This window comes from Canis aureus, chromosome 8 (genome assembly GCF_053574225.1).
Source record: "Canis aureus isolate CA01 chromosome 8, VMU_Caureus_v.1.0, whole genome shotgun sequence".
NCBI lineage: Eukaryota > Metazoa > Chordata > Mammalia > Carnivora > Canidae > Canis > Canis aureus.
The window spans coordinates 36,769,587-36,791,431 of NC_135618.1; the positions used below are offsets into that span (position 1 = coordinate 36,769,587).

General features: G+C 34.2%; 1 protein-coding gene across 3 annotated transcripts in view; it reads left to right on the forward strand.

The window, feature by feature from the left end:
* The window catches only part of CEPT1 (choline/ethanolamine phosphotransferase 1), a 37,764-nt gene that overhangs the window by 14,446 nt on the left and 1,473 nt on the right, over positions 1-21,845 (forward strand). For 2 of the 3 annotated variants that reach the window (XM_077905858.1, XM_077905859.1), the window contains exons 4-7: positions 910-1,051; positions 13,936-14,020; positions 20,440-20,571; positions 21,237-21,395. In XM_077905858.1, the coding sequence (XP_077761984.1) occupies positions 910-1,051; positions 13,936-14,020; positions 20,440-20,571; positions 21,237-21,395 (518 nt within the window). Of the gene's footprint in view, positions 1-909; positions 1,052-7,229; positions 7,315-13,935; positions 14,021-20,439; positions 20,572-21,236; positions 21,396-21,845 lie in introns of all 3 variants that reach the window. The other variant, XM_077905860.1, reaches the window with a different exon arrangement.

Below are 21,845 nucleotides of genomic sequence, written 5' to 3' on the forward strand. Positions count from 1 at the left end.
CCTCAACTGCTGAGCCATCCAGGCGTCCCAAGTAATGATCATTTTTGTTCTATAGTTTGAGTTCTAAACTTTTATAGGAAGTATTTTTCTATATAAGACACTCATAATTATATTTACTACATAAGAAAAGATAGCTATGAATCTAAAATAAAAATCCGTCATTTTGTGAATTATTTAGGCCTTTAGTTTTTCTTTTTTTCAAAAATCACATAGTATTTCAGGTACTATTTGAAATCCTTTACAATACTGATTTATTTTTTTCTGGTTTTTATCGTCATGTTAAAAGTAAGGAAACTGAAGTATAGGGGATGGGTTTTGTTTTGTTTCTCACTCTGGCTTGTAATTTTTTACTGTTCATTATTATCACTATCACTAAGTTGGGAGAATACTCAATAAAATGCTCAAGTATTTTAGTTGCTTTTGATTTGGTTTCACTATGTGATATAGTGAAGACACTGAAATTTTGAGGGGAAAGGTAATGTAAAAGATTATATCCTACTTTCCTGGTACCCTGGATAACTGAGAGAAGATTGTACATTCATAGCAAGTCTTCTTTTTGCCTAATCTAAAATCATTCCCAATAAGGGAAGGGAGAAGAAATGTGTGGGAAATATCAGAAAGGGAGACAGAACATAAAGACTCCTAACTCTGGGAAATGAACTAGGGGTGGTGGAAGGGGAGGAGGGCAGGGGGTGGGGGTGAATGGGTGACGGGCACTGACGGGGGCACTTGACAGGATGAGCACTGGGTGTTATTCTGTGTGTTGGCAAATTGAACACCAATAAAAAATAAATTATTAAAATAATAAATAAAAATTAAAATAAAATAAAATAAAATAAAATAATTCCCAGCTCAGTTAATGTTGATTATTTAGATTGTTCAGTTTTTATTGTAATCTTTCTCTTGCAGTTTTTGTGGTTCTTGGAACTTGTATCGCAGTGCAGCTGGGGACAAACCCTGACTGGATGTTTTTTTGTTGTTTTGCTGGGACATTTATGTTCTATTGTGCACACTGGCAGACGTATGTTTCTGGAACATTGCGATTTGGAATGTAAGTAACGCTTGATGGTAATATGTTTCCTCTTTCAGATATGGTTTCTGTTACAATTAGGTATTTCAATATTAGGAATTAATCGGAGTACTAAATTAGTTTAGCAAATAAAATAAATTTAAAACTCATTATAGCTGCCAGTGGTCTATGTTGTCCTATCATACTGTTTAAAAGAAAATATTAGAACCTCTCAACAAATATTTTTAAAATAATATGAAAAGCAGTAGCCTCTCCTCACTCATACCCATTTGTTTTTCCCCCAGATAAATTCACTGTATTTTCCTGTTGTTATTCTCCTTAACTTAGTTTTCTTTTGACATACGAAAATGCATTCTCAGGAAAGGTAAGATAGTTATGACAGCAAAGAACAACTCTCATCTCTAAATATCATAGTTTAATTAGATTTTTTTCTTTTCATAGTATTTATGAATCTATGAAAATCTAAGCTCTTGATAATTGGGCTGACATGACATACCATATAAATTACTACCACCGGGCAGCCCCAGTGGTGGTTCAGCGGTTTAGCACCACCTTTGACCTGGGGTGTGATCCTGGAAACCTGGGATCAAGTCCCACATTGGGCTCCCTGCATGGAGCCTGCTTCTCCCTCTGCCTGTGTCTCTGCTTCTCTCTCTTTGTCTGTCATGAATAAATAAATAAAATCTTTTAAAAATATAAATAAATAAATTAATAAACAAACAAATAAATAATTTACTACCACCAACAAAATGCCTGAGAATTTTAAAAATGAAATACAAATTCCTTTCAAACTCTAAAATGAATGGTTGCTACTTGGTCATCAGTATTTTTCTTTAAATATTAATGAGTAAACTAGTCTTGGAATGAGGTAAAGGATGGAATTCATCAACTAGTGTTTAATTAAGTATCACAGATCCTGTTTACACTGCTCAAGCTAGTCTTATTTATTTCATGGTGTAGGATTAAAAGAGAAAGAACTTGAGAAAAGACTGAATACTTCATGAAATATCCAAATAAAAGTCTCTGATTGAAAATGATAGAACATCTTAACCTAGTCTTTTTAAGATCAATTATTAATGGATATTTAAATTTTAGATTTCTCATAAACTTTGTTTTCTAGGTCTTGTAACAGCCAGAATGCACAGAAATTCTTACAAGTTTAGTTCAAATGATTTTTGCTACACTTATTTAAATAGAACTTAAGATGTCCTTAATTTACGACAGTAACAATAATTATTAATATTTTGGATGTTAACTAAAAGCTTGTCCTGGAAGAATTTCATAATAAAGAGGTTTAGAAAACATATTTAAGGCCCATCTTAAGGTACACATTACTCTTAGTGACAATAGTACATGTGTGTCCAGTTGAAAATCATATGCCTGTGTGTTCTTCAGCAGTTTATAGAATGATCAGTGCTCAGAAAATATTAGGGATTTCTGATATTAAAAAACAGTAAGTGAAATACTGTGTGCAGATATTTCTTCTCAATGCTGTTTTTATAGCCTTTAAGTAAGGTTTTTATAGTATGATGAAGTGATGTTACACTTTTCAAAAGTAGCAGAATTTGTAATATCTGGATTCAACATAGTTTATTTCAGTGTTTACTACCTCATAGTTAACTTTCAAGCCCTTATTTGAAAGCTTATTTATCATCAGCCCTAATTAATTCTCTTTCCCTTTCAAGTAAAGCAGTACCAACCATGTATTAGGGGAACTGAAAAAAGGAAAGTGAATAAACCATGGAAGTGGGGAAAGAGTAAATGGTGGTTTTTTTGTTTGTTTGTTTTTAAGATTTTATTTATTTATTCATGAGAGACACAGAAAGAGAGAGGCAGAGACACAGGCAGAGGGAGAAGCAGGCTCCATGCAGGGAGCCCAATGTGGGACTCGATCCCGGGTCTCCAGGATCATGCCCTGGGCTGAAGGCAGCTCTAAACTGCTGGGCCACCAGGGCTGCCCGTAAATAGTGTTTTTAGGAGTGATTTGATATCACAGCTTTTTATTTGCGAGTCTTAGAACATCCTTTGTAATAAATTCCTGTGATGAAATGTGTACTTTGACAACTATGAACAGTCCCATACTGTTAAATCATAAGATGCCTGTAGGGGAGTGGCAGGAGATAAGACTGGAGAAGATCCAGAGAATCAGGGACTTCTGTGTCCTGCCAAGAAATATAGGCTTTTGTCCTGAATCTATTAGCCTTTGCAGAATCTAAACCAGGGAAATGACTAAAGGACCGTTTGGAAGAAGCAGGCTGGCAATATTCAGAGGGTGAGTTATAGTGGACTGTGATAGAAGTAAGGAGACCCTTAGGAGTCATCAGAATCATTAATGTGAGGAGTGCTGATGCCTGAGCTAGAGCGGTAACAGCGCAAGCAGACAGAACGTCATAGGTTGGAGAGAAGCCTAAGAGGTAGAAACTAGGACTACATCTCTATCTGCTTATGGAGAACAAATGAGCGAGCAGAGACTGGAGTAACTCCCTGTTCCCCTCCATGGGAGGTTAGAAGGAAAGTGGAGAAAGGCACCACAGGCAGAGGAACTTGCAACTTATTTGAAAGGAGAAGTTCTACCTAGAACGTGTATGTAAGAGATTTTAGACATCCAAGTAGAATGAAATAGCTTAGAAAACTTAGAAAGCGAGCCTAGGAAGAAGCCTATGAAAATTACTGAACAACCAGAGAAGGAGGCATACCAGAATGAAAAGCCAGAGATTTCAAAAGAGAACAACGCTAAGTGCTGCCAAGACTCAAAAGGAGGACAGAAAATTATATGCTGAATTTGGCAGTTTGAGGCCATCCAGTAGTGTAGAAGCCAGATTGTAGAGGGATGAGAAGTGAAAGGAATAAATAAGCACACATTTAGTACAGGTGACTTACAAAATATGTGGCTGTGATGATGGGAAGGAGCAAGGCATCTATTAGAAGAAAGAACATACGTTCAAAGGAAGGAGGGTTTTATATTTACACAGAAGAACTTGACTAGAGAAGAGATTGAAGATATTTGGGGGGAAAAAGGGAGAGATAGATATATGGAGCTTGAAAATGCAGTACCAGAGTTTATGGTGACAGGCAGAGGGGCTAGATGGGAGGACACTCTCCCACTCAGACTACAGTGCTTCTTTGTAATGCTGTGAATATATATATAGAAATATTGGGGCCAGTTTGAATTCAATATCTCAATTTAAATGACTTGTTAGTATTGCAAAGAATTGGTTTTGATTTGGGAAATTTGAATATAATTTTCTGAAATACTGCATTCATATTAAGGCTGCACCATTTTTTAGAGTAAAAGCAGTTCTCAACATTCATAGAAATGTGCTGCAAGTGCTTACATTTAAGGAGGTATTTATCAAAAAACCAATATAGTGGAGGCATATGGCATAATAGTGATATTCCTAAAGAAATTTTAAAAATGCCATTTTAGATTTCACATTCTTTTAAAGAATGGAGAGAATAGGCAGATGTATAATAGGCTAAATATCGAAGTAAAGTTTATATGTATGGAGGAGAAAGTACAAATTTTATTTTCTTTAATTAGAAAAGAATAAGATAAACTCTGAAATGTAATTTGACTAAAGTTTTTTAAAATCCCTTGCTTTTTCTTACTCCTTTTTGGAGAAAAGTGAAAGCAGCTTTAGATACCTTAGGAATTTTATTTTAAAATACTTGTATTTTGTTTGTTTTATTTTGATGTTTACACACAAGTGAAAAGAATCACGAGGATTTCTTTTTCATAAATAATTCAGGTTGTTGTGTGTTTAATAACCACATAGCATATTTACCAAATAAGAGATTTTTACTTTTTTCTTAATCTCTTAATGTCACTAATTTAGTTGCTATTGTTTGCTCATAGTATCTTGACCAAAAATAGGCACCGTAATTTAATTAATCTCTAACCAAACTGAATAATTTCCATTCAGAGTCAGATATTATGTGAAAGCCAATGTGATTTGGATACATTGTCCCTGAAATTATCAGCTAAATCTTCCAGTGCTTTGCTCTGATCACAGCTGAAAGCTGCCTTGTACAGAGAATATTAGTACCTTTCACATCTAGACAGACCCCTGTCCTGACAGTGCTTCTGGACTGAGCTAGTAGAGGTCTGACGGAGATGAGTACTGCTCATCGGGACCCTTCTAGGCCCATCTTTGCCCATTAGGATTTTTACTAGCCTGGATTTGAAAGACTGGGGAGGGACCGGGCTCAGAGGCTAGAACTTCACAGAAGGATCAGATCAATGGAAGAAAATAAGAATTATGAATTGAAACTCGTTTGTAAACATTTGTAAAATATTCTTTTTTTTTTTTTTTGTAAAATATTCTTTAAGATGTTTATGGATTATATTGAATGTAAGAGATCATGTTTCCTCTCGTAAGGCTTAAACCCTATATATCTAGATATTTTAAAATCTGTAATTTATACATGTATGTGTATAGAATCATTTATTATAAATTAAATGCTTAGAAACTCTAATAAAACTGTTTATGCAGAAACACTCGCCTTAAAAAAATCCTCCACCCTATGAAAGGTAGAATTCTACCATTTCAGGGAAAAAAATTTTTTCACAAGACAAAAAAATTATCATAATAAATTGAACTAGGTCGACCATACCTTGTCTCAAGTGTTATCTCCAAATTATTGTCTGTATATTCAGCTTGAGCAAGGCCTATTTCCTACTTTGTAAATCAAGAATTTTGGATTTGATGGTATCTAAGGTTCCTTTTATAAGTCTATTAATTTCACAAATGTTATTTCCAATGTACTTATTATTTATAGTTATAGCAGGCAGAGTATTTCTCTTTATTACATTTTCTAATTCATGCTTCTAATGTTTCACATTTACATTAGCTAAAAACTCTGCCACCACATGTTTATTTCTATGTAAGTAGATAACTTCTGACTTTTTCTTTTCTAGTAAACGAGAAAAATGAATAGGCTATGTATTCTGATAGTCTGACCAATCCAATTCAGTTCTTACCCAAGAAACCTTTAAAGAATAAGTATTTGAAGATATCCTAGTAATTAAAAACTGTTAATGTTGTAATCCAAACTGTCTGTTAACATATAATCCACTTTTTGTGGATTAAGAATTAGGAAACTTAAAAAAAAAAAAAAAAGAATTAGGAAACTTCCTCTTGAATGCTTATATAGGATATTTATATCTTTAGAAGTTTAAGATTTATCACATAAACTAATATCAGAGATTTTTCCTTTCAGTTTCTAGCTTCCCTGTGTATTTTTTGTTGTTGTTTATAGTAATTCAGTCATTAAGATTGTCCTCATTTTAATTTTATTAAATTGCTGTAGAGCATATCTTAAAATATCTTAAGCATATTAATGTAGCCTAGATTGCAGCTTGAACTCTCAGATCATCAGGTAATATTATAGACTTGTTTTTATCTCCTTTAGCATTCCTCAGCTCTTAATTTTGATTATGTGGTTTTGAATTGAAGCCTGTTGTATACCGCTACTTTTTCTGTCAGCTGTGTCCCAAAACTTCTTTAGTGATTGAATTGGACATCTTACTTATTTTTACCACTAATAAACTAATCTGATACAGAGTTACAATCTTAGTATGGAATTAAAAGAAGAGAAAGAGGGAAAAAGATAAGATTCTGGACTAGAGATTATCAGGAAACAGGACAAGGAGCTGACTGGATTGATTTGGTTCTAGCCATATCCAAAGAAGTCAGTTTCCCCTTGCCCTTTCCACATACATGTACTAATTCTACTAAGATAGCAGAGGTAGGAGCTTGGTGAGATGTATGTGGGGCGGTGAAGGGGTGAGGGACAGGGGCTTCTGGGAGCACTCCTGTCCAGAGAAGTCTGGATAGGTTCTGGCACTGAAGGGACCTGTGTCAAAGATAATATGATTATTTGGCAAGTAGTATTCACTACTTGGGTAATTAAGAGTTGATGGTATTTTTAGTTTTAGTGTTTCCAGCTCCTATTTACAAGTCATTTATTCAGTATGTTACAGTTTGAATTTTTAAACTTTTCTACTATTTTGGTTTGGGTAAGAAATATACATGTTTACATAAGGATAGTAATAGTACTGTATAAATTGTATAATTGAATCTTTAGATGTCTTTATAAGGGTAATGCTACCTTTTAAATCTGTTTTTGCTACCTATAAGGCTCTTTGGCAAAAGCTCTGAGTAAAGTTATTTTGAAATGTTTGTTTCCTTATGCATAGATTCGATGTTACAGAGTCCCAGATCATAATTATAATATGCCAGCTTCTCACAGGAACCCTGGGACCTTGGTTCTGGAACTTCACGGTAACTGCTAGAATATTCATGCTGTCCGATGAACAGTGGCGTGAACTTGATAAAGACAGCACCTTTGTCATGCACAGAGTAATTAAACTACAAAAAATAAAAAGTCTTCTGGTGGTATTTCACAGACAAACAGGTTAATAGAAAACCATTTAAATATATATAGGGCAATAAAAATCCACCCTATTAAAATTTTTTTAAAATAATATTTCTAGTGATTTGATGCTAAAAACAGTGATCTCTCTCACGTACTATACCTAATACCATTTTTGCTCTATGTAATATTTTTAAAACAAATACCTTTCCACCATTAACTAGATTTTTTTTTTTTTTTGGTATTTATATTTTGAAAACAATAAAGCAAGCAGTTTCCCTTTAGACAAGTAAGTTGAGAGGACTCTTAATAGTAATGTAGGAAAGGTTCTATGTATTCTCTTAACTCCTGTAGAATATTGTTTAAGCAGTCTAGTACCACTTCTGCTTCTGTTTTCAATGACCTTGGTTTTTTAAAAAATTAATCCTTGAAGCTATTCTCATTCCTATTTGTATTGTTTATTGTTTTCTTCTCTTAGTTGTGCTTTTAAAACTAAGTATCCTTTGCTTTTCATGTTACTATAGCTATCTTTTGAATACTCTCCTTTTTCAGATTTGGTTTGTTTTTAATAAAATACATATTTCCTTAGTACCTTTTTCCTCTCACATGAGAATTATAATTTTGACCTTAATACTTTTAAAAGTAAATAATAAATAATACCTTTTTCCTCTCACATTAGAATTATAATTTTGACCTTAATGACTTTTAAAAGTTCAAAAAGATTTGTTAGAAAATGGTTTCCCAGTAGAATAGTCCAGAATCCTTCACACTTTAGTATGAAAGATTTATTCACAAGAAAAATAGTTTAAATTCCATTTTTTTTGTAGTTTATGGAGTGTTGGGGAACTGTTCATATAGACACATAACAGATCATTCTAGCAATACAAGGCTGCATTAGGTTTTCTATATTGAATCTCCATGCTTTAAAATGTTTCAGTAATGTGATAGAAATAATAAGTCTGGTAGCAAAGTTCTTTCTGAAAGATATCTTGCAGCATTGTAAATCCATTTATTCAGTGGCAGAAGTGACATCTTTGGGGACAGATTAATAGTGAGGGATAGTCTACATCTTTTTTTCTTTCTTTTTTTTTCAGAATAAGCTTAGAATTTGGAAAATATTGAGAAATACTATAGGCATTATATAGAAGCAAAACGAGAGCCATTTTCATTTGAATTTATAATGTGTTTGCATAATTATTTGTGGGAGTCCTTCCTATGGTAGAATAATGTGCATAGTTCAGAATGTAGCATCTTTTTAGCACCACCCTACCCATAACCTGTCTTCTGGTACTTTCCTCAAAGACCTGAAACTTGATGCTCCCTGCAGTTGTCTAGATTTATAATTTTTATTGGCTTTTTATGTTGTTATTACACTCACCGAAGGTCTTTTCTCTCAGTGTTCTTAGTGAAAATAGTCAGGATATACTTACTTTCACCTTGTCTATGATAACAAAGTACCTGTACTTATGAAGACTTTTCTATTAAAATGTTTCTAGAAACTCATGCATTTTAAATTTAACATCCTGAAAAATCTTTTGGAAATACATTATTTTATCAGTTGCTAACTTGCAGAGATTTTCTTTTGCTTCTAATATTTGTTGCTTTTAACCAATTTTATCACTGAAATGAGACTGTCATATGTTTCTTTGTGGGTCTTCCTTTTTTTTATAAAGTTCAGGGGGAAAAATAAGCTTAAGAAATAGTTGTTCATTATATTTTGTTTCCAGTTAATTTAACTTATTAGCATCTGAACTTCCTATGCTATTGCCTGTTGTTTTCTACTATTTTAAGGAAAGGTGTGTTAGAATACAAGAAGCATCATCCTGTGTGGGCTCCTTAGTAATAACAAGTTAAAAACTTAGGAGTTTTTACCCCAGTTGATCACAAAACTAAAGATTTTTAGTACTGTGTAGGTACAACGCTTCCAATTTCTTTCGAGGCTCTGCCATGTATTTCTGTAACCGTGGAAAAGTCAATTAACCTATCTAACTGAATTTCCTCATCTATAAAATGGTGGCAATAGTTCCTACCTCCTAGGATAGTTGCAAAGATTAATAGTCAAATGTAAAGTGCTAACTATAGTGCCTGGCATATAGTTAAGTGTTTGTTACCACTCTTATCATATTAATTTTAAGACCTGTGTTAGTAATTCCAAGCAGTTTCCAGATTTCTTCCAGAATTGATTATGCTAGCTTGAGAGGAAGAATAGGTCCGTGATCCCTTCATTTTACTCCATCAAGATTGTTACTAAATGAGATGAGAGGACTCTCCTAATTCTTCTGTTTCCAAGAGTATAAGGGCCTGCTATCCTCTTAAATATGAGACCTAAACTTTAGTTCCTCTTAGAGGACTCACTAAATGTTCTAGCCTTTGGCTTTTTTTTTTGTCTTCCTATTCAAAAAAATCACTGGATAGATTATTATTGTTTGGTTTTTAGTCTTCCAGATAATTGAAAGATCCATATAGTCATTCATGTGGTAGATAACACGGTTTTAAATAATTCAGCTTATCTCAAAAGTAAATGCTTAGACTTTGTATGTACCACTTGATCATAAAATATCATAGTTATCATTTGCCAGTCTGGTTAATGTTTAACATTTAGCTTGCCATGCCCAGTTTGCTTGTCAGGGGTAAAAAGTAAAATATTGGAAGGCTGTATGGTCAATTTCTAGGCCAGTCTTCATTGAAATCTACCAAGATTTCACCCCACCCATGGTATTTCTAGTATAATAAAAGTTGTGGTTATAAGTTCCAAGAACTTCCGATCCATTTACAGATAATTGCAAATCAGTAGTTAATAGCACTCTAATACTTGAATAGGATTCCAGACACACTAAGTGGATGTCTTTTCAAACAAAATTCTTTTTAAATAATAAATAGCTCACAAGTCAAGTTGTACAAATCTGGGTTTTTTGGACATTGTGAATTTAGCCCTAGTGCATATTCTGTGTTAACCGAGCTAATAGCCAACCCAAATTATAACACAATTACATTTTAAACTATGTAGTTTAACAACAACAAAAAAATGTTATAAATATAGCTGCAAATATATCTTTGAATGTGTATGTCACACATAGGAAGAAAAAATAGATTAACTTGTCTTATTTCTGATATTAGAGTGGAAAGACATAAAAACATTCTGGGAAAAGATTAACATGCTTACCAGCTTTCACAGAATGTCAGTTAAATCCCTTCACATCCCTCAGTTAGTCTGTTGGAATTCAAACCAAATGCATTTGTTAGGTATCTTGCTGAACACTGGAAAAAATAAAAATGAAACTCAAAATAGAAATTTTCTTCGTAATTAGTTAACGTAGGTAGTTTGGGGTTGTTACACCCGGGCCACATTTTAAACCTGTAATTCTGATGTAATAACTGATCTAGGCTGCCTTTCTGTTGTGATGAAGGCCCCATGAGTTTCTCATTCCAGCTACAGAGTTTCTGTTCTCTGTTTAGTAGTTAAAATTACTCATATTAATTTGAGATCTTTTTACCTCTTAGTCAATAGACCATTGAGATGTTGTTAGGAGATTTATTATTGAATATTCAAAGTTGCTTTGCCACATTAGAGTCTTCCCATCAGAAGAGGAACCTTAGTCTCTACAACTGGTTTGCTTCTTTTCCATTTTTCTTCTGGGACAGCCATCAGAACATTGTTTATTGATGGCTTGCTATAGTAATTTAAGTGGATTGTACACAGCAACTAGGAACATACCTTTTGTACTTTGATAACCTAAACTAAAATAAAGTAGAAATAAATTATTTAAAGCAATATCATCCAGGAAATTCAAATACCTTCATGGTTACAGAAAATTAAGTGTATTTTCTTCTAATTTTCCCCCTCTGAAACTTTTATGCTATGGTAATCTAATGCTGTAGAAAAGAGATTTATTTTCCCATATGTCTTTTTTGGTGTGGTTATGGAGGATTTTTCGTTTTTTAGTTTTTAAGTAGTCATCCCAACATTTGGGAATTTTATCACCCATGTTGTTATTTTGAAAATAATAATGAGGAATTGACTATAGAAATGCCAGATTCCTGCCTTTATATAACATTCTTCCTTCTGGATAATTTTCTTTCCTCCCCAGCCAAAAGGAGTGAAATGAGCTCCCTCCTAATATATGTTACAGTAAATTCAGCTTATGCTAAGAGATTTCTTAGTGGAAAGGGGGGAAAGTGGACTGCCACATAACCAGCTCTTTTCTAAATAGAATCATTGACTCTTTTGTTCATTGTTAATCGCTTCTGCCACCTGTCCTCTTGGCTTGCTCAGTTCCTGTCTCTGGGGATGGCCTCTTACTGCACCCTTTTTCATTGACAGTCAAGATTAGAGCCACACCTCCAGGAGTGGTGATTGGCAGTTCTCATTCAGAGCAGGAGAGGCTCATCCAGGAGTACTGAGTATTCCTGTAAATCAGATAAGCAAACAGGAAAATATATTCTTAACTACCTACAGCTGGTAAGTAAGTTATTTTGGACTGTCTCTAACATTAAGGCATTGTTGGTCTAAATACAGTGACAGTATCTGAATGGTTTAGAAAATTCTGTCTTCCGAAATTTCCAAACAAGCTAATCCATAAAACTACCTAGGAATCCTAGTTTGGGACTTTGTAAAGATCTTTCATGTTTCCTATTCTCTTTTACATTCATCCAAGGTACAAAGATTAATTGCATGAGGTTCCCTCCATTTTTATTTTGTAATTCTATACTTCTGGCCCTTCCCCTCCCAGAAGGCTACTTCATATATCCAGCAAAATGTTGTAAGATGTCTGCCCTCCTCCACCCAAGACAGAGTCGATCATCTCTGACACCTGCTTAGTCTCCTGAATCTGCTACTGAGTGTAATTCCCCTTATTGGCAACACCACTCATCAGGTCAGCTCTACAGATTCTTTTTAGCCTAATTCAGTCCATTTTTTACCCCCAATAAATGTGTATTTAAAGATAATTACATCACTATATGTTTGCAACTTAAGCTTCTGTTCAGTAAACACTCGAGCAAACAAAGCTCAGTTTTTTAGTTGTGAGATACTGGTTTCAACTTAGTCATTTATTATGGGTGTGAGGCTTACATACCTATCTCACATTATGTTTTAAGTGTCAGTTTTGGAAATGGGGGCTCCATTCTGCTCTGGGAATTGAATCCCCTTACTGCTTTGATAATCTATTTTCCATAGACTAATATTTTTAAAAATTACCTTCTTAGTAATTATTCACTTTGTTTAAAACTAACATTTTAAAAAAGGTATGCAGTGTATGGTCTCCTTCCCATCCTCATCTCCCAGCTGTCCATTCCCACACTGTCCTGTCCAATAGGTAACCACAGTTCTTACTTTGTAATATATCCTTCCAGAAATATGTTATGTAATTAATTGGCAAAATATAGAATATTTATTTTCTGTATCACTATATAGGGAGCTGCCCACTTTTTTAAAAAGCTACCAAATATTCTGTTGTATGGAAGTACCAGGATTTCTGTAACTGCTCCCTCACTGAGGGCTACTTTAAAATTTTTCCTATTATAAATAATGCTGTAATAAATAACCTTGTACAAACATTTTGTGTGAGCATATCTATAGGATAAATTCTGAGAATTTTAATTTTGGATCCAATAATCTGAGAATAATAATCTCAAGATTATACAAAGTGCTAGTCTGTAGAAGGAAAGGAATACCAGTTTGTGCTTTGCTCCTCAATCTTTTTGTCCATATTCTTTTTTTCCAGACTTTCAGACTTCTAATTTCTACTGCCCTGTTTTTATACCAGGTTTGTCTTTTCTTGACTATAAGATCATTTTCAGCAACCTCAAAACTAATTCTTGGCTGCTTTCAGTTCTTCTTTCTAGAAATCTTAGGGTAGTTGACCTACATAAAAATTTGATTGAGAATTGAAATTTTTTTCCACACCCCTACCGTGGAAGACATTAAATTAATATAACTAAAGGGCAGTAAGTTTTGTAAGATCTCAGTGATTTATGTTACTTCAGTAAAAACTCACCATTTCCTCCACTTGCTAATACAGAACACTTATTTCAAGATTTCATATTATATAAGCAGTACAATGCAGTCCTCTCTGCTTGACGCTCAAAATTTAATATACACATATCCTACCCCAGCCCCTTTTTTCTTTTTCTTGGTTTTTGTAGTTTTCTTGGTTTTGGTTTTGGTTTTTTGGTGTTTTTTTTTTGTGTGTGTGTATGTGTGTTTTTTTGTTGGTTTTTTGTTTTTGTTTTTGGTTTTTTTGGTGGGAAAGGTTAAGCTATAGTTTCAGCCCAACTCAATAAGTCAGAAATTTCCTTGTGGAAAGGAGGGGTTTTTATTGCTCTGTGAAATTCATCAAATTAAATTAAAAGCCTCTGGATTTTATTTGATTTTGCTCATAACAAATTTTTGACACCTCCTTTTCCCCCTCTCCTCAATATTTGAGATTTTTTCTATTGTGCATGATAGAGGAATGCTGCTAAGCTTGCAAGTAATTAACTTGAAATTGTTTTGAGTAATTCTGCTTTTTTGGCTTTTTGTACCTAATCAGAATTGATGTGACTGAAGTGCAAATCTTCATAATAATCATGCATTTGCTGGCAGTGATTGGAGGACCACCTTTTTGGCAATCTATGGTAACTTTGTTCACATTGTGTATCCCATGTAATGCATGTTGTCTTTTGCTTGTGTTTTCTAAAACAGGATAATTCAGCTAAAGGGTGATGTGTAAAATTATTTTATTCTTTCTGAAAATGAAAAACCACAGCAGTGGTAGGACACAAACTTCTCTTTGGGGCATGGTGAATTTTAGTACTTGGAGTTAGGTGGTACATTAGGTCCATTCCAGGGCTATTGTTTTTAAAGGCTGTTTGAATTATTATTTGTCATTCCATTTTACATCTGAGGAAACAACGGATAGTATAGCAAGTTAACCAATGACAAGATGAGACTTTTTTCTCTTTCTGAGGTATATGAGTCTACTAGTTTTTCTATTATATGTTTAAAGCTGAATAACAAATTTGGGGTAGTAGATAAACTAGCCCCCAAACAGAATAAATGCTTATTTAAGTCAGTGCCATAGAATTGTTTTAACAAGCCAGGACCTTGATTTTCAACCTGACCTATAAACACAAAATTTTTTTTTTTCCCACAAAATTCTGAAAGAGAGATCATAATATGTATAATATCCAGACCAAGACTTAGGAAACAGACTGCCTGAGTTCCATGTAGGCTCCACTGCCTATTATGTGGTGTTCAACTCTCTTTGGCTGAGTTTCCTCCTCTGTAAAATGAGGACAGTCACAGTTTTTATTTCATAGGATTATTCTTTTTTGTTAAATGAGTAATACATGCAAGGCATTTAGAACAGTGTGTATCAAATGCAGTATCAGTGAAAGCTGCTCTTACAGTTGGAATTTTTCTTTCCAAATTTGAGTCACGGTAGTTTGTAATCTCTGGTCCAGTTAACTGCTGATCACTACCACCACCCCTTCAGAATTTACAATTCATTTGATGTGATCTTACCAAAATAGATACTACTCCTAAACAAACAATTCTTAAAAATCAGGTTAATTTTAAAATATAAGGGAAACTGACCTAACAAGATCTTTTCCATTATGATAGTAAATTAGATACTTGAGGAGGTATAATTGACATACTTTTCTGAGTATTCATCACTAGAGATGGTTTAATGCCTTGTCAAGAGGATAGGGGTATGAGGAAGGAGGAGATAAAGGAATAAAAATAATCCATAGTTAACCAGGAAAATTCTGAAACTATCCAGTCACGTATATAATATCATTCAAATTCACATCTTTCCTACACATTAGTCTCAAAAGCCAATAGGGTCTTTAGTGAAATCTAAGATATATTCTAGTGAAATCTGAGCTCTATGGATAGATATATGGATATAGATATATAGAGAGATATATAGATATAGAGAATTTTATTACTTTTACTTTTCAGTAGGTTGTAGTTATTTTTATATATACACTTGACCCCTGAACAACACAAGTTTAAGCTGCAAGAGTCCACTTATATGCAAAAAAAATTTTTTATAGATATAGTAGAGTAAATGTATTTTATCTTCCTCATGATTTTCTCAATATCATTTTCTTTAGCATTCTTTACTGTAAGAATATAGTATATGATACATATCCAAAATATGTGTTAATTGACTATGTTATCAGTAAGGCTTCTGGTCAACAGTATGCTACTAGTAGTTCAGTTTTGGGGGGAATCAAAAGTTCATGCAGATTTTCAACTGGACGGGGAGGGGGGGCGCTCGTAATCCTCATGTTGTTCATGAGTCAATTTGTAGGTTGACTTAAATATATTTGTGTCTCTTGACCAAATTGATTATTATGTTTATAGGCTTTGAGTTTTATACCAAAATCTCCCTTCTTCCAAAATGTTTTAAGTATCTTAAACATATATAAATTACCTATAAAGTAACCAAAACAGTAACCAAAAAAACTGTGATTTCTGACCTGATCATTGGAAATCAAGGTCAGTATCAGGTATATACCTGATTATCCTTATCAGTATGGAAATACATAAAGCATGATTGCAAATGAAGTTATAGGCTATGAAGTTTTAAGAGAGAGAGAATGCATGAGTGAGGGGGGAAGAGGCAGAGGGAAGGAGGATTTTTCTTTTTAATTTCTTTTTTCTTTTTTTTTATATATATATATAGAATGGGTGGGAAGAGAGAGAGTGCACATGAGGGGAATGGAGAGAATCCCAATCAGGCTCTACATCCAGCACAGAGCCCACCTCCAGGCTCAATCTCATGACCCTGAGATCGTGACCTGAGCCAAATTCAAGAATTAGACACTTAACTGAATGAGCCCCTAAATATCCTTATTTTTTTAGGTGGTTCTTGGCAGTGAATTTGCCTCAGGTACATTTGTTACCTTTTTTATTAGGATTTATATATATGTACTTAACAGAAGTGATTTTTTTTTTCTTTTAAAAGGATCTGCTGGGGATCCCTGGGTGGTGCAGCGGTTTAGCGCCTGCCTTTGGCCCAGGGCGCGATCCTGGATACCCGGGATCGAATCCCACGTTGGGCTCCCGGTGCATGGAGCCTGCTTCTCACTCTGCCTATGTCTCTGCCTCTCTCTCTCTCTGACTACCATAAATAAAATAAAAATTTAAAAAAAAAAAGGATCAGCTGTTTAGTCTTGTCTTTATTGATAATTAAGATAATATAATCATCCTTTTTTACTATATGTTTTAAAAAGTAACATTAGGAACTCTCAGATCCAAGACTGAAATAGAATCCCCAGCCCAGCAATCCAGTTCCAGTAATAGGCTAGGTTGCAAAGGGAAACAGATTCTTGGGCCTTTGTCTTAGTGTTACTGGCCCTACTGTTACCATCATTAAACTGAAAGGGAAGGGCCTAACTTCTCCAGGAGTATTTGGAGGCTCAGTACAGATTCCCATAATTGACCTCAGACCACTATATTTCTTTTTTTGTGCTGTTTCAAATTGCATTAGGAAAGATTACATGGAACACTTTAACTTATTTTTTGTGTCAAAATGGAGAAAAGATATCTGTTTAAGGCACAGCTGTGAAATTCCCATCTCTTTTGAAGTTGAGGGCATAAAATGGAAATTGTTTTCCAAATCCTTGTTAAAAAGCTTTTACGATAGTTAAGAAGCAAATTTAAGTTAATAAAATCAGTACAAATGTCTTCATAAAGCTGATCCAGAAGATCAGCTATTTTGCAAAAAGATAAGTGATATATATCTGCTGCTCACCTATTTCTTGCTTTTTTTTTTACTTCAGAGGTAAGTTTTTACCAAAGTTTGTAATTAGTTATTGGTTTTAGTTGTTTGTTTTTTTGTGGGGTTTTTTTTTTTTTTCATGCACAAAAGTCAGTGCATGGGTTTATACATTGCAAGAAACAAAACAACAATCCATATTGTTGACTTTTTGTATTGTTTCCCCAAAAGAATGTATAATCTTTTGGGATGTCTCGAAACTATCTTTTATCATATCACTTTTTTTTTTTAAGAAGAATATCATTCTGAAAGGGACCCATATATAATCCCTTCATGTTTACTTTCACTGATGTTTGACTCTTAAATGTAGTAGTTGATTAAATGTGTACTCAACCATAAGACACTTTTGGAATCCAGTTAAGACAAGTCATGAAAGACTACAGGTGAAGTTTCAGGATTTCTTAGGTAGAACTAAAGACTTACTATGTAGTGTAACTTACTTGTGTCTCATTCTTAAAGACTGAAGAAGTACCTAATACTTAAATCATACCTGGTGATTTTCCTTAAACTTTGGTAGGAAAGTTATATTAAGTTTTGGTGGAAATCACTTACACTAAAAGTATTTGAAGACAATGTATCTCAAATTGATACATTATATTTCTGCTAAAATTTGTAAAGCCTTTAAGAACATTTTATTCCCCTAAGAATACTTATCTTAACGAATTAATAATTGATATTCTATAATTATCCAAACTATTGAACCAAAACGTGTCCATTGTAATCTGGTAAATCTGAGAATTTAATATAGCTTTTAATTCTCTAACCTTATTTAAAATGAATTATGTTGGACTGATATTATTTAGATGCATAATGTGATAGCATGAATCCGGAGGATTTTTCCCCTGGCTGTAGAGCAGACCCAATGACCCAAGGGAGTTCTTTCTTTTCCTAGTCTGAAAGACCCAGAGCTCTGATAAAGGTGTTTTCAATACAGCCTTCTTGCTATTTTTGTAGAGTGGATACTCCTTGGTTGCTTTGGATGAGTTCCAAGAGGAGGAGGACAGAAAGGGAAAGATTAAGAAAGGTAGAATGTGCCCACCCTCCTTGATCCTGGGTGGGAGTAAAAATGGCAACAATTTTAGTGCTTTTTGTAGGTGGTTCACTTGGTACTGATTTTTCAGGGATTGCCTAGTGAGGCTTCGGATTCCTCCCATTCTAGCTTTCCCTTCACTTTTCTCAGATTTTCTTGTAGCTAACATCCTTTTTCCTTCTTAATACGAGGGAAGATGTGTCTTCATATTCTCCTGTGACAGTAATTCTACAGAAAGAGTAAGAGAAAGGGAGATCTTAATCTTTATTCAACAAGTATATATTGAGCACTTAAAATATTCGTGGCTTTAGAGAGAGTATAAAAATCAATACAAACAAAATCCTACAATCAAGAGCTTAGGGTTTGGTGTATATAGTTATACTGCTATATGAAGTGGAAAGGATCCTAAGAATGTTTATGACACCTTCCTTACTTACTTTGTGGTCCAAGCCATTTACTAATTTGCCTGGCTTTTTTTAATGTTTCTGTTTATTCTTCTTTCAACAGGCAACAGTTTCCATTTACCTAAAGCTTTTTCACCAAATTTTAATTATAGTTGTGGTATTATTCAGTTCAGTGGTGGCACAGATTACTGCTATGCCAGAGTTGGCACTCATTCGAAACCTTGGCCCTAATACAGGCATACCCCTGTAATGGATTAATGCTTTGTTTCTTTTGAAATTCTTGAGGGAGTATAGTATTTTTTCCCCTTTGCCATACAGGTCTTTTGTCTCTGGAGGGAAAAGGAAACTAGCCAGCATATTAAATTAAGCCAGGTGCATTAGATTAAGATTGTACTATCCCTAGTTTTTTTAACTAGAGCAGAAAAATCTTTTGGAGCTCAAAGTATCCATGGTGTTGATTTTCTTCTTGATGGTAAACAAGTTTTGATTTGGGCTGTTGGGTTTAGAAATAAATTAGGGAAGGAAGAAGACCATTTAGGATGCTCTGTAAAGTTCTGGGCTTAATTTTTAAGTTGACCTACTTCATTTTAGAAAACTAAGGACTGCCATAGTACAACTTGAAATTTGAACAGATTACAATTTTTTTTAGAGCTGAGTTTTGCAAGAGGTCATAAAGTTGTGTAAAACTGAGTTCTTCAAAGTTTTGAAGAAATAGAGTATGTAAACATTAAGATTTATGTCTGTGCCAATTTTACTTGGGTTTTATATGTACAAAAAAAAATAGGAAATGTGACATTTCCTATTTGGTTTTGAAATAGTGGCCCTAAAAAGTATAAACAGCCCTAATTAAAACGTTTTCATTATAACAACTGAATGCCTATTAAACCCTGTGGGCTTCTGGAATTTTGTACCTATACTCATTTGTTTCTATTAATAGAATATATCACTTTATGTTGCTTTATTTTCAACCCATATTGGACAAAATGTGAGCTTTCTTGAAAATGAGAGATGCAAAGAGGAAGAAAATCTTAAATGATTTTCTAAAAAGTATATTTCATTTGAAATGGTGGATATCATGCTTGCAAGATTGAATGCATGATCCCAGTGCACTGAACCCTCCTCACTTTAGGTAAATCAATCCATATTTTGGTACAATATAAAAATATATTATTTGCTTCTTCTGAAGAGGAAACTTAACATGTTAAAATTTTGGATACACAATTGTACCTGCTTCAGTGTGCTTGCTGTCTCTTTTGCCCTGTATATGAATATCTTCGTGGCTGCCCTCTGCATTTTCAAGCTGCTTGTAATCCTAACAGTTTGGAGTTGGGAGCTCTTCTGAGTACAGCTTTCATCTTCCATTCCCTAATCTGCAGATTTTTAAAATCTACTTGCAAATATGTATAGTCTTTAATGCTCCACGCTTTCTCTATCATAACAATTAATTACAAACTACAGACTTAAAGGTAGATTTCCAAAAATGTATTAAGAAAAAGGCAAAGTATACTTCATTTATACAAAGTCCAGAAGACAGCCTGTTCCACTGTTGCCAGACTTCTGGAATATATTAGGTGAACTCTACTTAGTTTATGGCACAAATTAATAAAGTTGGATCAGTAATTTTTTTAAAGGTTGGAGTCAGAAGTGAGATTAATTTCTACATACCTTTTTTCTTGGTTACATTATTTATAATGGAAAGAGGGAAATGTTCATTAAGGATTTGCCAAACTGGAGGGAATGGAGGATATACGGGGTATGAATCAAATGTGTTACATTTTCTTATTTTAATTTGTATATATTTTAATTGTTCTCTCTCTCTACCCATTAAAGATTCCAGTGCTGAATATTCAAATGAAAATTTTTCCTGCACTTTGTACTGTAGCAGGGACCATATTTTCCTGTACAAATTACTTCCGTGTAATCTTCACAGGTGGTGTTGGAAAAAATGGATCAACAATAGCAGTGAGTACATCTTAAGATTTCCAGCGATTATTTATACCAAGACTTGGTTTTGTAGTTGCTCTTTCATTGGAATTGTATAAAATACTTGTTAATTTAGAGTTTCTGCTTAAACAAAAAATAATATCCAAAACTTCTTAGTTTTACCTATATGTGCATATGTTTATATGCTTACATGCATTTTTTTCACACAGGCACAAGCACATTTATACATATACATATTTTTTAAAGTATGATTGGGACCCCTGGGTGGCTCAGTCAGTCGAGCATCTGGCTCTTAGTTTTGGCTCAGGTCATGACCTGGGGGTCCGCAGTTGAGCCCTGCATCGGGTTCCGTACTCAGAGTCTGCTTGGGATCCTCTCCCTCTCCTCCTTCCCCACTCATGCTCTCTTTTAAATACATAAATAAAGATAAATGTAAAAGTAAATAGAAGTATGATCTGCTTTGTAAAATAAACCTGGCCATGTAAGTGAATCCTCAATTTGCCTAACCAGCCCGTGCTGCTCTTTTCTTCATTAGCTGTTCTGGTATTCAGTTATAGGAACTGCTGGCTGGCAGGTACCATGAGGTTCTTAAAAGTTTGAGCTGATCTGTCTTACAGCAGATCCACATAGTATCTGACAATATTGAGTGCCATTAATCTCTCCCCTCTCTTTACTCTGCACAGGGAACAAGTGTCCTCTCTCCTTTTCTCCATATTGGATCGGTGATTACCCTAGCTGCAATGATCTATAAGAAATCAGCAGTTCAGCTTTTTGAAAAGCATCCCTGTCTTTATATACTGACATTCGGTTTTGTATCTGCTAAAATCACTAATAAGCTTGTGGTAAGCCCCAGAGTTTTTATTTGTTTTTACATTCATCTCATTTTGATTTTATGGCACCAGTTTTCATTCTACAGCTTCCTGACCAGTTCTAGAGTTCACTCTCCTCCATCAACAAGTGAAGCTATAACCTGAGGTTACCAGAAGCTCCGTGGATCTCCATAACTCTTCTTTTTGCTGCAGTTTAATTTGGTGCTTTAGTTTATCTGCCTTTTCCAGTCTCAGTCTGTACATTCAAATTAAGGCTCTTTATGAAAAGCATCTTTGAGGGGCTCTGCTACATGGGCTGTTTGGTGTGTAACTCTCACACACCTTGTCAGTTTTTTAGTTTTGGAAATTCAACTTTTTATCCAGCGTTGCTAAATAATTCTTGAAATTAGTGATTTGAGCACAAAATTGATTTACTGTACACCTCACAGTTACTCTAGTGTGAAAGCGCCTGCACATCCATTT